The sequence below is a fragment of the Anarhichas minor genome, unplaced genomic scaffold (genome assembly GCF_050575085.1).
Source record: "Anarhichas minor isolate MPS153535 unplaced genomic scaffold, ASM5057508v1 ptg000033l, whole genome shotgun sequence".
NCBI lineage: Eukaryota > Metazoa > Chordata > Actinopteri > Perciformes > Anarhichadidae > Anarhichas > Anarhichas minor.
Window position 1 is genome coordinate 2174550 of NW_027466479.1, and position 17177 is coordinate 2191726.

The 17177-nt window shown below is 40.4% G+C and overlaps 1 protein-coding gene across 1 annotated transcript in view; it reads right to left on the reverse strand.

Annotated features, from left to right (window-relative positions):
* Positions 1–3136: 3136 nt before the first annotated feature.
* Positions 3137–17177, reverse strand: part of nxph1 (neurexophilin 1) — a 48895-nt gene continuing 34854 nt past the window's right edge. Inside the window, exon 2 of the mRNA XM_076106360.1 lies at positions 3137–3892. Coding sequence (XP_075962475.1) covers positions 3137–3892 — 756 coding nt within the window. The remainder of the gene's footprint in view (positions 3893–17177) is intronic.

Here is a 17177-nt window from a genome sequence, read left to right on the forward strand (position 1 = left end):
ATTTCCTTGTTACTCTTTCTACCTCTCGACCACTCCATCTGGCTCCATCAGCCGCCATTTGAATTCCGTTGTTCCTAAAGAAGTGTTGTAACGTTAAGGATGGCCTCTTAGCAAGGTGAAGGGCATTACCACGGTTTTGCGCTTGACGGCTCATATTACCGCAGTCTTGGAGAGGGAGTAGTAAGTGGAGGGGTATTCAGTTAGTAACCAACCCACTAGATGCCACCAAATCCTGCATACTGGATCTCTAAGCTGCTTCTAAAAACATCTTTACAGGCAAGCCTTTTTATGGATCCCATCACATATATGTCACTTGTTTTTGTTTGTTGTAGTTTGTTGTAGTTTCTCTCATTGTTCTGTGTTTATTGTAATCTATTTTTACCTAATCCATTTATATGTTTCGTGTGTGTGTGTGAATCATTTTGAAGCTTTTCTTCCTTTCCATTCGTGGTGCAACGTATCATAAAAGTTAATATAAAACGGTTTGGATCGTATCGCGGATCAGAGTCACAGATCGGATCAAAAATCAAATCAGCACAAAAGAAAAAAGGGAGCAAATATAACTTTTAGAGATCCCTGATCACGTTTTTTTTAGCCACCGATACTAATTGTCGATCATTGATGATCCATATTGGCAGATACAGATCACTTTGTTGTTTGATTACAGAAGCCGGTCTACACGGCTCCATCTGTCCCAAAAATCATTTCAACCGCTCAGAAGTCAGTGTGAACGATCAAAAATTCTGTGTTATCCTTTTGCTTTGTTATAGTGATCTATAGTGGGGTTTTTCTTCATTAAAACACAATTTAAATTTAAATAAGTAAATAAAATATTGTATTTTTATGGATTAAAACAATTCTTGTCGTTAGTAGTTTTGATGATGTATTATACTCTGTTTAGAACTAGTGTAAACAGGTCATAATTCATCTCTAATATCTATTTATGTTGCTGTGAAAACATCTCCTTGAAACACCGGGAGCCGTATGGATCACAGATCGACAGTTATACCAATCTATCCCTCATACCCCTACCACCATTCAAGTGGCCAAACCCTAACTGCACCTTAAACTTGATTTCATTTCCAAAACCAGGTTTTTTTTTACCTATCATTAGCATACCTCATTTTCTTTGCACATATATTGTAAAGCCTTTTCAAGTGTAGGAAGAATTGTTGCATTTTTGTAGAATCATCCAATAAACATGTTGTATAGATAGCAGAAATAGGGGGGTTCTCAGGGTGACAGAACCCCCAACTTAACACAGAGGACACAATGAAGACAAAATGAAATTTTGTATGTTACCAACTGAGTGAATGGGCATTATCAGTGGTTATCAATACCATTCTGATGCTTCAGAAGGGCCAAACTGCACCGACCACGTTGAAGAGTGGAAACAAAACTTAACATTGTGAATTGAAACAAAGAAACTTTAGGTTTAAGTAACACCACCACTTGGTTCGGTTTAGGAAAAGATCATGGTTTGGGTCAAAATAACTAAGTTTGTTACCTAGCTTACATATGTGGCATTAGTTAAGTATGTATGTTACATAACAAAAGTATGGTCAAAATATGGTTTTACACTGGACTCAAACAGCGACCTCCTGGGTGAAAACCCTGTTTTATTTGAACCATTCATCCCCCCTGACCTTCTGCCAACTAGTGGCTGCTCAAATCAAAATGGACTTTTAGTCCTGTACATGTAATAAGATATTTTAACCATCCACAACTTTTCTGTAATTCAGTGCATTGGCCTACTACACACTGGAGCCTGATGTTAGCCGCTTCAAACAGCTGACAGGTGTAGTGACATGTCACCAGACTTCAATTAGTCATTACTTACATTATTACAGCAAGAAACACAGAAAGAACCCACACATACCAGCATTCAATTGATAAAATTTACTGTGTTGTTTAATTCATATGGACATCTCCAACCCCCCCCAACCAACCAATAAAGAAAATTTCAATGAATACTTTTAATATATTTAGTCAGTTTACAGCTTCTGTACAGGATTGCTGAGTTCAAGAAATTCACAACTAGGGCAGCAACATCATTTTCTTTGTTAGAGGAACCAAGAACAAGCATAAATGGAGTGAACAATAGGACTTAGCAGGTAAGGGGTGAACACACAGCTCATGGGGGGGTATGTACAGAAGCAGCGCAATTGGGATATTCTATGTACAATACAAACCATTCATACAAATTAGGCTCTAAGATACAGAATTCAATACATTACAGTTGATATATTAAGTGACAATGAGCAAGCCCCATCCCCAAAAACGACCCGCTGATCAATCAGTCAGAGTAACCAGACATGCAATCAGCTGAGAATGAGCCAATCACCCGACAAACTCAACATCTAGCTGTACTAGCAGGAACACTGGCAACAGCTGAAGATTGACAGTGTTACAGTCTGAGCGCATTAACGCATTTTCTCTTCCAGCTTGAGGGGGAAGCCTGCTCAGATCTAGCTCACCCCTATATAGGTAAGACCACCGTACATCGCTAAAAGCATCATCATATGCACATTAAAATCTTCACTGTCCTCCTCAGCTGCCTTGCAGGTTTATTAAAAAGGAGTTTTTTTAAATTTTTTAAATTCTTTTTAGATGAGGAATTCATTTTGTTTTCCAGTTATGCAGGATAAACTGCAGAGCATAAATAGCACAGCAGGGGTGAACAGTCCATATGTTGTTGTCCAGGGTTATATGCTAAAAGAGGAAAGCAAAGTTGTAAACATCAAGTTTGAAAAGAAGTGTGAACTAAAAATATAGCAAACATCAAAGGGCAGAGTTTAAAAGTGATCCCAAGAGGACCAGAAAGCCCTGCTATTCACACAACAGTGACAAAACATAATTCAGGAACAAAATTCTAACTGCTAATTATCATCGTAATCACAGAGTTTTTCAGGTCATTTTAAGCACTTCACAGTCTTATATACCACTTTTTTACTTCAAAGTTACTGCTCTCTCTGCAAAATTCAGAACATTAAATTGGGGAATCAATTGGGATGGCTGACTCTGTGGTATGAAAATGGTTAGGGACAGTACGGCTAACATACACATTTCTCTGGGAAGCCCCAGTCTGTGCTCCACTCGTCCACTTTTCTGTGTATGAGACCATAATATGGGAACATCAGCCGGAAGGGAAGTAGGGAGTGTCACTGTGGTAGTTATAGTCTGGGCAAACTTTCTGCACCAGTTTGTAGTCGGTGCTGTAGAAGGAAATGAAGATACAGATGACTTTGAAAGGTTTGGAGCAGAGCCAGGAGACGTGGCTCTGGGTCTGCTCCTGGTAGCAGGTCTTGGACGGGTCGAAGTTGCAGAGTGTGTTCTTGGCACCCTTCTCCACCTTCTCGTACTCTATGCGGCAGTTGAAGGACTTTGAGTCCTTTGCGTCGATGACGGACTGCTGAGCCGCCACGTCGAACTCCACTATCTTGGTTGGAGGTACCAAGCTGACGGACACGTTGCCCTGGCCTGTGGAGTTGTGGCGGAAGTAGACACTGAAGGTGCCGTTGCCGTGATCCACGATCTTACCGGTGATCAGCAGGTTGAGTTTGACCGTCTTGATGTTAGAGTGGAAGTCCCCCCAGCCGAACATCTTCTTGAACTTCCCCGTCTTAACCATTGGCCGCCGTTTAGCACGCGGCCGTGAGTCCTGCAAGTCTGTGGTGTTCCTCAGCCAGTCCCACAGGTCCTGCTCAGAGTAGGGCTCTGGAGTATCATAGCGAAGGTCCAAGGCTGTGCTGTTCTCTTTGCCATGTAGAGTCTGTGACAGCAGCCTACTGATGGACATGTCCTTACTGCTTCCTGTCCATATATGCTTTAGTGTGGATTTGGGGCTTCCTGACTTGATAATGTCCGACTTTGAGGCGTGGCCACTTTTAACCTGGGAAAGAGAGAAAAAACATCTGGTTGGCCACATATCTCTTTGACTCTAGTTTTCTGGAATTGTAATTTAGTATTTAATATAGGTGAAATAAAGATATTTTTCAGTTTTTCAGTTGATCAATTTCAATACATTGCTAGTGTAACCTGTAGTTTCAGGGCAGCAGAACATGACAAATGAAAAGACAATTCAAGAAATATGGAGAGTAAAACTGTTCAAAATCATTTAATGATGAATACAAATGTAGCTCTTATTTTCTCACCATGAAATGATCAAGGAAATAATTAGGGAAAAAGCATTGCATCACTCTTAAATGCCTTTTGCTGGCACATTACTGTTATTAAGTTACTTTCTCCAACTGTACATGAGTGGAAAAGCATAAAAAGTGTCCATTATGTCGTGTGCATTCATGTGCTTCCTTGTTTGGGATTTAGTTGAGTACAACACACAACCAAGACTCCAACATTTCTCCGTAGTGCCACCGGCGAACAAACACTCCACAGAGTAACCTTTTGATTCTCATTATAGCTCCTCCGACCATCAATCTGAGTAAAAGTCTAATCAGATACTATAAGTGAAACACCTTTTAAAGGACACTTCTTAAATTTGTTAAACAAACCAATAACCAATTTCCTTACACCTCATATACCAAGCCGTTCCCATTCCCAACACATCACCTACGGAAGCTTGGACAGGACCACTTGGCGACACTTAGGTTTAGGCAACAAACATTGTGCGTATGTGACGTAACTTAAGGACTTTACGTTAAGTACTTGCGTAACTTAAACTAATTGCACACGGGACACAAACAGCAGGTGGAACTCCTGGGTTTGTTTGATCCATCCACCTCGTTCCTACGCCCTACACGGACTTTGTCACTCTTTACATTACTTTGCGCACGTTGTTCTGAGCATGTGGGTTTGCATCGAAGTTACTCAAAAGCCCTGTGCATCTCATACAGCCGCTTAAGGGTGCCATGTGCGTTGGTATCAGACGCCAAGAGGCTTTACAAAGCGCCTGTATTTGACGCCCTGGGAATGAGACCGGACTAAATATACACACCTAATATCAAGTATCAAGTCCACACTGGTCATCGGTGAAGGCACTATAACAAAGGCTTACATGATGGTTTTCTGTTAAGTAATTCACAGTCCCAGGGCCACTAGCTTCACCTTCCACAATGTCTTGTGTATAATGTTGAATAATTCTGTGGAATTTCAAGGAGGTGGGTGGGAAGGAGTTCTTAGTTCAAGGCCCTAGAAAGGTTTGAGCCGGCCCCGCCAATACAGGAACGTACTTCTGTATCAGGTGAAAGGATGTGTCATGAGATATTACTTACCTATATCATCTATATCAATTCAGGAAATATTGACTTTTACATTCAAGCATTTCGTGTTCCACTAAATTGACCAATCAAATGTATTCCATGGGGGGTTAGAGAGATCAATCTTTGCTGCAAGCTTCAATTTTTGAATGGTGACAGAAGACAGCTCCAAATTGGGAATTATAGTGAAGCAAGCTGCGTAAGAAAGAGAATACAGCAGACAAGGTAAAACATATTGTTCCCATATCCTCCCTCTGACGAATAGAGGGAGTATCCGCTGGATCACACGGATAAATAGAGTGGTTGTTCAGGGGTTAAAGAGTGGACTATTAACTAAAGAGTGCTCCCTGAATTGAAGATTGATGAACCCGAGGGTTTTCACTATTTAGCGCCGATGAGCGGAATTAGGCTCATTCAGGCCCCGGTGGACATATGTGTGACATTGATTGCCTGATTTCTACTGTAAAAAGTGACAGCAGATCCGTCTTGCTGAGGTTTTTACATTTTGTGGCTTGCCCCCAGGATCGATACTTGGAAAATAAGGTTTTGCTACCAATCAGTTTGAATTGAATTGCCTCTCAGCGCGTCTTTAAACAGCATAAGGGCATACAGAAAGCTTAACACATTGGGTTAATATAACCAAGATCATTTAAATCAAGATATGATTCTGAGAGGACTCTGAGTTTTAGATTAAAGCTGATGAATAATAAGTTTAATAATTTGATTTGAACAGTGATTATGTTGAACTACTTCTGCTCTTGGCCCAAATTGTAACTGTAATTTCTGCACATTAAAGAAGAATGTCTTTTTTGAAGAATTGTGTGTATTTTGTGTACGTCTCTTTTCTTTCTTGTTGGTCTGTTGGTAGGTCAGTCGACTGGCCCAACAAGCTGAAATATCTCTAAGATTATGTAATATTTTCTTAGAGAAATGAATGGTTCCCTGTAGGTTATCATTCGACTTTTCTTCTACCGGTACCATGAGGTTAACATTTGTGGTTCAGAATGAAACGTCTCAACAACTCATACATGGAATGCAAAAAAGTTGGCTCAGACATTCATGTTCCCAACAGAACAAATCCTACTGACTTTGATGATCCTCTTGACTATTCCTCTAATACAGGGGTCTTCAACATTTTTCAGGCCAAGGACCCCCAAACTGATAGAGAGATGGAGCAGGGACCCCCGACTATATATATTGTATGAAATTGTGTTTTATACTAAACTGGGCCTAGTGCCATGTATAAACATACCTCTTTATTGTGCATTCAATACTAAGCTATTCAAATAATACACAGGTTCATATATCCATGTTTTTATTTTAAACATGTGCAAGGTACAGTGAGTAGGGTGGCCGTGCCACTGCCATTTATAAACATACCTTGTCAGCTGATACCAATGCCAACATCAACATTGTCTGTTAATTGCATGATAATCATGCATACTAGCTATTCAAACTGATGTTTTCATTTTAAACATAAATGTGGAAACGAAAAATGAGTGATGGCCTATTAGTGCCACTGCCATGCATAAACATACCTGTTATCTTTCATACAACACTGAACTATTCCAATAATGGACACATTCATGTTTAGAGAAAAAAAGAATTGTCTAATCAACCAAGAATTCCGCGGACCCCCTGTTGAAGACCTCTGCTCTAATGCAACCATGAGGTTGACAGTTAAGATTTCTTTGGAGAAAATGTGCAAACTACTGGTTGATTGCAGTGAACTTTTGTACAAATCTCAAGGTAATGCATGAAAATGCATTCTGCCCTGCCGTTCGTTCACATCAACGTAAAATATGCTTACCTGGCATAAAAAAACGAATTGCGTTCTGGTAACGCAATAACTGTCATCAATTAGATTAATATTAATAATTCGATTAATGATTTTAACAAATTTCCCCCTGGGGATGAATAAAGTATATATCTATCTATCTAATAACTGAAATATAATTACCGTTTTGGGATTTGTAACCTCTTGCACTACTCATTACTGGGGAAAGTAATAATATTACAGTAATTTGCGTTACTGAATAACATTGATGCTAACACACCAAACCAAGATGGTTAACATAGTAAACATTATTCCTGCTAAACATCAACATACTAGAAGTATCATTATGGGCATGTTAGCATTTAGCCCAAAGTACCATTGAGCAGTTCACAGAAATGAATGCTGCATTACAGCGAGTTATCCATGCTATCAATCTCTTGTCTGGTTTTGGCTACCAATACTGGTTTTATGGGATTGATACAAAGAAAGGGACCTGAGTCATGGTATGGACACACTCTGCTTTTACATATTACATCCAGACCTAATTGTGCACTGAGTAGACTGTTAAATATAACCAAGTCACCCCCTTGGAGAATGTGTTCTACATTAGACTTGAGGAAAATCAAAAGGGAAGAAACAAACAGAAGCTGACTGAAGTTAACAGCCCACTCTGTGGAGCTGAAGAGGGTCTCAGGGGATCTATCTTTAGCCTCAAGGGTTAAACTCAGAGAGCACTTTGCTGGGTGAGGCAGATACACTCAGCAATCATTTCCTATTCAAACAGGTGAGGTGGTCTTCTTATACTGAATGTGGTGGGGGATGAGGATTACGTTGCAATGGATTTATGCTAATGTTCCTGCTTTTGAAGAGGATCTGGTAAAGTCCCTTTTCTCACAGTGGATTCAATAGAATTGATTAAAAAACAAATATAAAAACAGAAGACAAAGCGTTTCAGATGCAGTTGCTTTGAGGGGAATAGTCATTTTCTTTTCCATCTTCCAGTTTAATCCTCACTGATCTACAGTCCTTGCACATGTAGTCAGCTGTAGAAAACAACATAAACACTCTGATACAAGCAGCATCAGACCTTATTTCATTTGATCTTAACTGGCAGTGGTAGATGATTTCAGATCCTGTACTCCAATCTTCTAGTTATTAAGTAAGTAGAAGTGGAGTAGAAGCTTGAAGGTGCATAACACCAGATTGGGAGCCTTTTGATTGCCTCTCAACATGGCGACGCCTGAGCTGGTGGCTCGTAGCTAACTGTGTCGACTGCACTAAGAGTACGAAATACGGCAAATGTGCTGACAGACATAACAGGGTTTACCTGAGGGGGAATCGAAGGGTGGGCGCTACACTTCAGCGAAAAAGCTGTCGGTGTTCAGGTTGTTATCACTATCCGTTCAGAGCGGCTACCGTGAGTTAACTAGTTGGGCGCACTAACGTATATTGATGGACACGCACAGCCGGCCCGGCTTTAAGTAAAAGCAAGGAGAAGCACATTTAAGAACACACTCAGAGGGAGTGCCACTTTATTCTCTGCTCAGGTAAACATTACTCCACTTCATCTTTACATAGCAAATAGTTGTTTCCCACTATATTAATGATCTAAATGTCTTAAATTGCTTTTTTAACATAACATTTGTCCAGCACAAAACTCTCTAACCTCAGTTGTTATAACCAATGGTATAATAATCTGTGAGGGTATGGAGGCTATATACACCTGACAGGCTGTTGATTCAGACCAAGATGTGTATGCATACATTTTAATGGGTCTCAATTCCTGCCACCTGTCCTGTAAAATGCACCAACCAGCTGTCTTTGATTTATATATTACAATTGCTGTCCCCTTTGTTGAGATAAGATACAGGTGAGGCCTATATTTATTCATTTAGTTGAAACAGCTCAGTTCCTTTTTGGACTAAGTTCTCAATAAAATATTATAAAATGGTATTTAATTCACACAGGATTGTACAAAAGTGAGCTTTACCATGCGGTTGATTCAAATGACTTAATTTATTGATTTACCAGAAAACAGACAATAACAGACGGTACATGCAGATGAACGGCGCCCGGCCTCCCTCTGTGCCGCCTGTTGGCACACACCCGCCGGCAAAACGCTGTTTATGCGTCATCTGTTGACGTTCATCTGCATGTACTGCCAGCACTGCAGTGACACAGAGCCGGCTGAAATCCAAAGGAAAAGGAAAAGTTTAATTCGACTAAATTAAGACCTCAGCCGTATTGTTTTCTAAATGAAAACGTTTTTTGCCCACTAATATCCAAATACACCTACGACAGCTACGACAATCCACAAACGGTGAAGTGCAGTTTTATATGACTGTGGCGAGCCAGTCGCCCGATGTACCAAAATCTCATTTGGACTATTTTGTGTAAACGCCCGAGTAAAGGATATGTCATCAATAATTTAAAACCCGTTTACAGAAGAGAAAAGACATAGATTTCATGTAAAACTACTCTGATACTCATTTTGACATATTTTGCACGTAACGAGATATAAAAATTAAATAAAAAATAAACTTTAAAAGTTTAAACTTTTTTCCTTTCACTCGGTCTTTAAGATATCAGTCGCTAATGGTTGATTTAGAATATCTGAGTGAAAGCAGTGGAATTGTGCAGTCTGGAGTCTTGTTGGGGTTAGGGGGTTAGGGTTAGTGGTTAGTGTGGATAGTTAAATGTGTGTGGAGAAAAACTGTGATACAGATTTATTTTCAGGAATATCATCAGAGAAACCCAGTTTGTAACACTGCAGATATATAAATATTGTAAAACTTTCATCAGTGGGCCACACGCTTGATCAACTCTGTGTTACCTCATTCAGTGAGGTAGTGACTTAACAGACATTTATTTAAATGCAAATCTTCGAAATTGCCACTTTAAGCGTTTCAAAGTCAATTCAGCAGATGAAGCATTCGGTCTATTAATATTGTAGAATAGCTATTCTGGTTTTGTGTGTCATAGTCTGCTTGAATTCAATGAAAGATGTTCTGGGAATTCCCACCACTCTGTCCCTGAAGATACTGATATTGATATATTAATGTTGAAAAATGTTACACGTGTCTTTATCCAAACTATTTGCAGTAATAGCATACAACATTCACACAGCATAAAGCAGTGCAGGCGGTGGCTGTTTATCTGTACTCATTGTTTGTCGTGGCCAGTGGGTGGGCTCTATGTGCGGCGCATATACACATGTTTATCTGTGCAGTTCTCAGGCCCAGGCATCCTCCAGCATGTTTCGGGCCAATGGCCAGTGGGTCTGCTGGATCCTGGAGCTGCCAGCTGTAGTGCTTTCACCTAAGGGAACGGTGCATCTGGTAAACACGGCCGGCACCGTGGCCAGCACAGGCCTTGCAGATACCTGCCTGCCAGCCAGACAGCCAGTTGGTTGCCCCCCAGGCAAGCAAGACTACTGGGCGAGGCAGGCAGCACCGTCTTTGTCTGTTCTATTCAGTCCAGACATGGTTTCTTTACTGAAGCCTCTGTATACTGAAAGTCCTGCAACTTGCTTGCTGCAAGTTGCTGCAAACTTCACATTTAAGAGAGCTACCTAATCCTGTTTCATTCAGCAACAAAGCTGTACTCATGTCTAAATGCAATGTTTGTCATGTGTGCTCTATTGCACTGCATTCTGTCTTTTCACCTCACTGTTCTAAACCACTTCTTTCATAAAATCACTTCTTGGGACGGGTTTTGCAAATCCTGATATATCGGATAACGGTCTTCACTTTGTCTGTATCGTATCTGTCCATATTAAATAAACCCTAAATACATCAGAACGTAAGCTGGACCCATACTGTGGAGTTAAAGTCATATAAAATGAAGATAATATATATGTTATGTGGCAGCATGATTCACTATCCATAGATTATGAATAGATTATTTAGATTATTTAAATCGGGCTTGTTAATTGCCTTGCTATTGATGTTTTTATTTCTAATGTAGACAATGATTATATGTGGAGCAGAATCTGGCTATCCTGTCCCTAAACGTTGGAACGACTGCAGCGCTTAAATTTGACCAGTCGGTACTGGCACAGTTCCAGTACAGGAATTCACTCATGCACTTACTGATACATGCGTAGCATACAGGTACACATCCATCCACCAGACAAGCCCAGAGAAATGTGCTGCTGTTCTGCTGTTTACTGCTGCGACATGTGACCGAGTCCTGCCAGACAGCTGCTGGGGGAAACTGGCCTCTTTCACCGCTGGAATCCTGAACCGGTAGATGGTCTGCTGTCCTGAAGCTAAGGCAGCAGGTTGCGTCCCCATCTATATTGTTTGGCAGTACTCTTTGCACCACTTAATCACAGTATAAACTGAAGCAATAAGGGCCTTAACATGACATCTGCATTATTACACAAACTCAAGGCCTCTTCTTGTAGAAGAGTCCAAGCAAGTCAGGCACAAGACAGTAGTTACATTGTCTAACTGTGACCAATCTCTCAGGCTATTGATTGAAATAATCACAAATATGGTTTTATTTACATTCACATTTTATTCACAGCATAAAGAGATGTATGTGTGGAGAGAGGGACTTTAAATCCTCTGCCTGTTGGTGGCTCATTCAGTAACGAGACACAAAAGCCCATCAAAGCCACATGCTGGGCAGCTGCTGGTTTACACTACCAACGTCCAACACTGAGACCGAATGGTGTTTTACCAATTGGTTTCTCTCTATTACAATCACAATTACAAAAAAGTGTGTTTTCTCCAGAAGAGCAACAGTTGTTTACTACACACTCCTCCTTCCACTTTTCTCCTATTCTTGTCATATCACTTGACCTTTTGGCCTCAGCTTACTACGAGCCGGTAAGAAACACTGTCACGTTGTCCTTTCGATGTCTTGGCTGTTTCCAGTCACAGGTCATTTGCACCAGGAGGTGTCACAGTGTGTGTGTATTAGTGTGTGATGTACAGTAAACTGTCTAATAGCCATCAAACATGCTCTCTGAGTGACTAGCTGTCAACACTGATAAAGCCATCTCTACTACAAACCCAGACAGATGCTGTGGGTTCATGTCGTCAGTTCCAGAGATAAATTAAATCAAAAGTAAGGACTAGAGGCCAGATATAACATGAGTGTAAATAAACATACATCTTTTTAATTCCATCTCTACTTCTCAGCAGGCTTTGGTAAAAGAAAAGAGCATTATACAAACAAATGTAGCTCAAGCGCAAGTTCAGTCAGGAAGACACTCACTCGTAATCTCAGTCTCTCCTCTCCTTGTAATTACTCTATCAGCTGATTGGGGGCGTGCACTTTTAACTAATCAACCAGATTCTGCACACAGTTTCCTTCAGCCAATCATATCGTTGCTGTCAAACTTTAAAGTGTTCTCCTCTCTGCTGCTGTCAGTTGTCATTTCAGCATTAAGCAGATGTGATCCTCCTCCACCCCAGTCACCTCCAGTCAGCATCACAGTCAGGCTCCTGATCCATCATCAGTGCAGCAACTCCTTTCACCACCACCACCAGTGTCTGGACTCCAGGGGGATTAGGCCTGTTGGACCTCAGTATCCCTACCCTCTGTGGTATACTTCAGGATGGAGTCCAATCGCCAAAGACTTTGCACTTTTCATATTTGATGCATGTATAATAAATCATTGTTAAATTATAAAACAAGTCTCTCCTGATTGAAATGTATTTGGCTTAACAGTGTGTCAATGTGTATTATTTATTTCAAAGACTTGAGTCCTGTGCAGTTGAATGTATTTTATGTGTGTGTTGGAGAGGTTTGTTTCCCAGCAGGTGTTCAGTACTGCGTTATGTAAATGATTTCACGCAGTGGCTACAGGCTTTATATTAGTCACTCATAGAGATTCACATGTTTAAATGAGCAAGAACAACAACATATTGAGAATTATTATCTCCAAAAAAGTATAGCGGCCCTTAAATCTGGGTTCACAGCAAGACGGCTGGCAGTCAGTAGCGATGGCATTTTACTCTGGTCAGATTTAAGAAGTTTAATATCCAACATGGGATTCCTTTTCACTTCGTTTCACCTGTGTGCTGTGCAGGCAGGACAGGGCTAACAACAGCTTTTGACAAGTTGTGAATTATACTGCTTCTTAAGAGTGCAGCAAGGGTGAGGTCTTTTTGTCGGTCAGCCTCAGAAGTTAGCATCGCACTGGTTCCCTTGACAGTAAGCCAATGAGATTTAGAGGATTTTGGATGATTGCAGAAAATAATTTTGGTGGCAAACAGACGTTTATGATAGTTACACTTCTATGACTTTTGAAGTGTGAATGCAATCGCCAGAAGTAAAAAGCCAAAGTTCGGCTATATACGAACAACACCATGGTTGCATGACTTCACGTCACCGCCTCGAAACTAAGTGTTCTAGTGATGACGTTTAATAGTCTCATTTGTTAGCAGCCGCCTGTGTGATGTAATTACTGACATATTTTATGTCTTGAACAAAATATTCCAATGCAATCCAAAACCCATTTAAAGAAACCTTGACTTTGAGAAGAGGGAACCACAAGTGCAAAAATGCTGGCTCATGTCCGGGTCTAGGACTCATTCCTGCAACGTTCTATATGGGTTCTCATCAAACATTTTGCTGTCGTTAACATATATCACTGTTTTTACACTAACTGCAGCCAAGCAGTGTATTTTGTTCCCTCTATTATAAAACAAGAATGTAAGCAATCAATGTTTCCTGAATGAGAAGTCAATCTCAACATCACTTAGAAGAGTAAACCACTTATTCACCATTGCACTTGTATAGCATTGCCAAAATTGATGCAGCAGGATCAGATGTATCATCGTTGTTATTCCACACACTCCTCTACCTCGTCAAAACGTTGCACCTACATTACACACAATGCGAGCCGACAGTTGGGATTGTGATGTGTAAAGCTGGAGGCACCTAATATAACCTGGAGCAGAGATGATTGGGCCAGAGGTTTTGGTAAACTCAATTCCTTCGAACAATCACAGACTTTCTTCATCTACAGACTTGTAGTCTTCAGCCCCAACCGACACTGTATCAAATGACATCACTTGAGGCAATTGACCAGGCTTCACACAGCTCCCTCTGGAGCCACACAAGGCTTTCTACAACCTCAGTCACATTGAACTCTGCATTAAGTGAACTGGGTGAGATCAATGAACGGCCAGAAGCAAATGTCTTGTGAAAGTCAAATTTCATTTTGATATTTTCAGGTAATGTTGTGTATCCTAATTTGTTTTGTAGGTGGCAAAACTCAAACTGAAAACATCATCAAATTAGACAAATTCAAATATTAAAGCGCATAAAAGTAAAAAAAAGAAAAAAGCACAAACAAATACAGTACATCAAGCCAAGGATATAGTGAAATGCCTTATTTGGGCATATCAATGTTAAAAAGTACAACAGGAGAACTCTGAACCCTCATTGGGTTTTCCTTGGGGCGTGGCTACAAATGTGCTTCCTTATAGAGATGATGAGTGCCCAAGAGGTTCATTTACAATTACTTGATTACATCTTTTTGCATTGTTTTATGTTTGTGTTTTCAAGAAAAATATTGGTGTGTACAATAAATAAAGTTTTATCTTATCTTATCATAGCGCATAACCAACAACAACAAAAAGACCTTAAAAAGCTTTAATATTTGTAGAACTTCCAAAGGTGTGTGATGTCATCTCAATGTAAATTCTTTCAAACGAGTCTCAGAAATCAGCAAGGGGGACACACAAAGCCAGACATGATCCCTCACTGGCTTCCCACCTCCCAAAATCAAGCTGCCAAGTAAAACACTGTTTTCTGTGACTCTGCACCTCATTGTAACCCATGGCAAATGGAACAAACCATTAAATCCATCTCAAGTCCTATCTTCAAGAACTTGTCATGTTTCATTTGGATACGAGAAGAATCATCCACATAGCTTTACCCTTGGTGCCCTAAACTCTGCTCTTTGTAGAATAAATCCTGGAAGTTCTATCATTTGTTCTTCTAATTAACTTGTCGCTTTTTGCTGAACACACGGGTATTATTGATGTGGCTTTGTTATTGCCAACAGCTGAAGACTGGGGCAATAAATCAAATTACAACACTTGCATTGCGATCCATGTTGTGTTGTGAGCTCTATGGTAATTTGCAACTCAGTGACTGGAGAGGAAAATGGCCTGAGAGAGCAGATTGCATTAATTCATACTGTACACACTGTAGTGGTTAGCAACAACTGATAACCCAGGATCGTACTATCAGTAATTATATATTGTTAATTCTAGTTTTACGACAAGCAGAAAACAGATTCAAAACAAACCTCATCCCAGGCTGTGGTTACTAGTGAACGAACAGGATTTGCACCATCTCATTTGCTTTTTTACTGCCCAAAAGACAGAAGACAAAAGATCTGAGATGAGCTCCAGATTCTCTGTCTCTTTTGAAAGTGTCCAATCATCATACTCATGCCAAGGGAGCTGCAGAGCAGGGCTGGAATAACATGCTGGGCAAAGAATGAAGGCCTGAGCACAATGTGGTGCGTGAAAGAAGCCTCATGAAAGCTCCAGAGAATGAAACGAGACAGGGAGAAAGAGAAAGAGAGGAGAATTTGAGGGTGTTAGCTTTACAATAGAGAAAGAGCGGGACTGAGGAGGATTGACCCTGAACATACAGACAATTAACCTTCAGTTCAGCAGAGTAAGCAAGAGAAGAACTGAGACCCCACTGGCTGTACACTGATAAGTGAGCACACTATCAAAGTCTGTAAGCATGTTCCTTTAACCGGGTTTCTATGGTATCAAAATGTCCACACAATAATCTCTGCAACTGTTTGTGTCATTCAACATTTCAGCTCGAAGCAATAAAATGCTGAACACCCTTTAATTTAATGATCAAAATCCATCAATCCAGGAAATGAAGGACTTTTTGACACAGCCTACCCCATAGCTAATCCAAAAAATGGGCAAAGAGGTGAATGGTTGGTGGAGGCGGTGACGCATCAGAAGAGACCTCAGACGGCACCCACGTGTCACTCAAAGCCGTCGAATATGGTTGACTTTAAGCCTTCATATCATTTGAACATCCAATGAGGTCCAGTTACAGTCTGGACTTATAATGCTCATAATCAATGAGTTGTTGTTGCAGAAGGGATGAATAATTTAGTAAAGTGCCACCTGCTGTAAACTACAAGAGTTGTGGGTCCATGTAGTGCCAATAATGTATAACGATCACCAAAACTGTCAATCAATGACTCATTCCATGTGACTTCATGTTTACAGCACGTGGTTCATCTGTGATAAGTCAATGTGAACATGACACGGACCACAGCTAAAAGGAACAAAGTGAACACAGAAAAAAGCAAACTAAGTCCCCATTTACACCACAAGTGTCTCGTATCCTCATCGAGTCCAGATGAGATTCAAGACATTTTCACTTAACCAAATACATGCATCTTTGTTGACCAGCTCACAAATCAGTTTTTGTTTCCAGACTACATGTAAATCAGGGTTGGCCCTCCTCAAGTCCAGCACAACGTAATAATACACCTGGTGCTGTTTGGTAACGGCCAGAAAACACCACAAGAACAATTATCTACAACAGCAGCAGTTTAGTTACAACAGTAAACGTTTAGCTAGCATAAGCTAACAATTGTCCATACACTTACCAGGTAAATGCTAGTGAACCTTGTATTTGATCGTATGTTTTTTATTGCTACTTTAATAAGATAAAGGACAATAGCTAGTTTCCCTGTAATTCCCGTGTAACTTAAGATGCCGTTATCAGTGGATTGAACACTTGGATGCTTCTTGGATGTATTTACGCTTCTTTGAAATCAGATGAATATCTTATCGATCCCTGACGCTTAAGGTAACTCAGTGCTGGGGTCTAAGAGTCATAACAGTCCATCTGTCAATTCCTCAGTGAGGATTTAAAATATGTCTTAGCACATGGTCCAAGATCCAATACAACATTGATCCAGATGTTGTTTTTAGCAATTCAGTATTAGATACCATACCATTTGAAATAAGTCACCAAGACGGACTGCCTTAACCTCTTAATCTCGCCGCCCCCAAATTTGGGGGCACTCGGGCTCAGAACCCCTCAAACTCACATGCGGAAAATAGCATGATTGTTAGCCAGTAGTGTGGACACGGCCACTTTTTTTTTTCGATGAACCAGCAACGTCTGGACAACAACATCATATAAGTCACTTATTATAAACTCCAAAG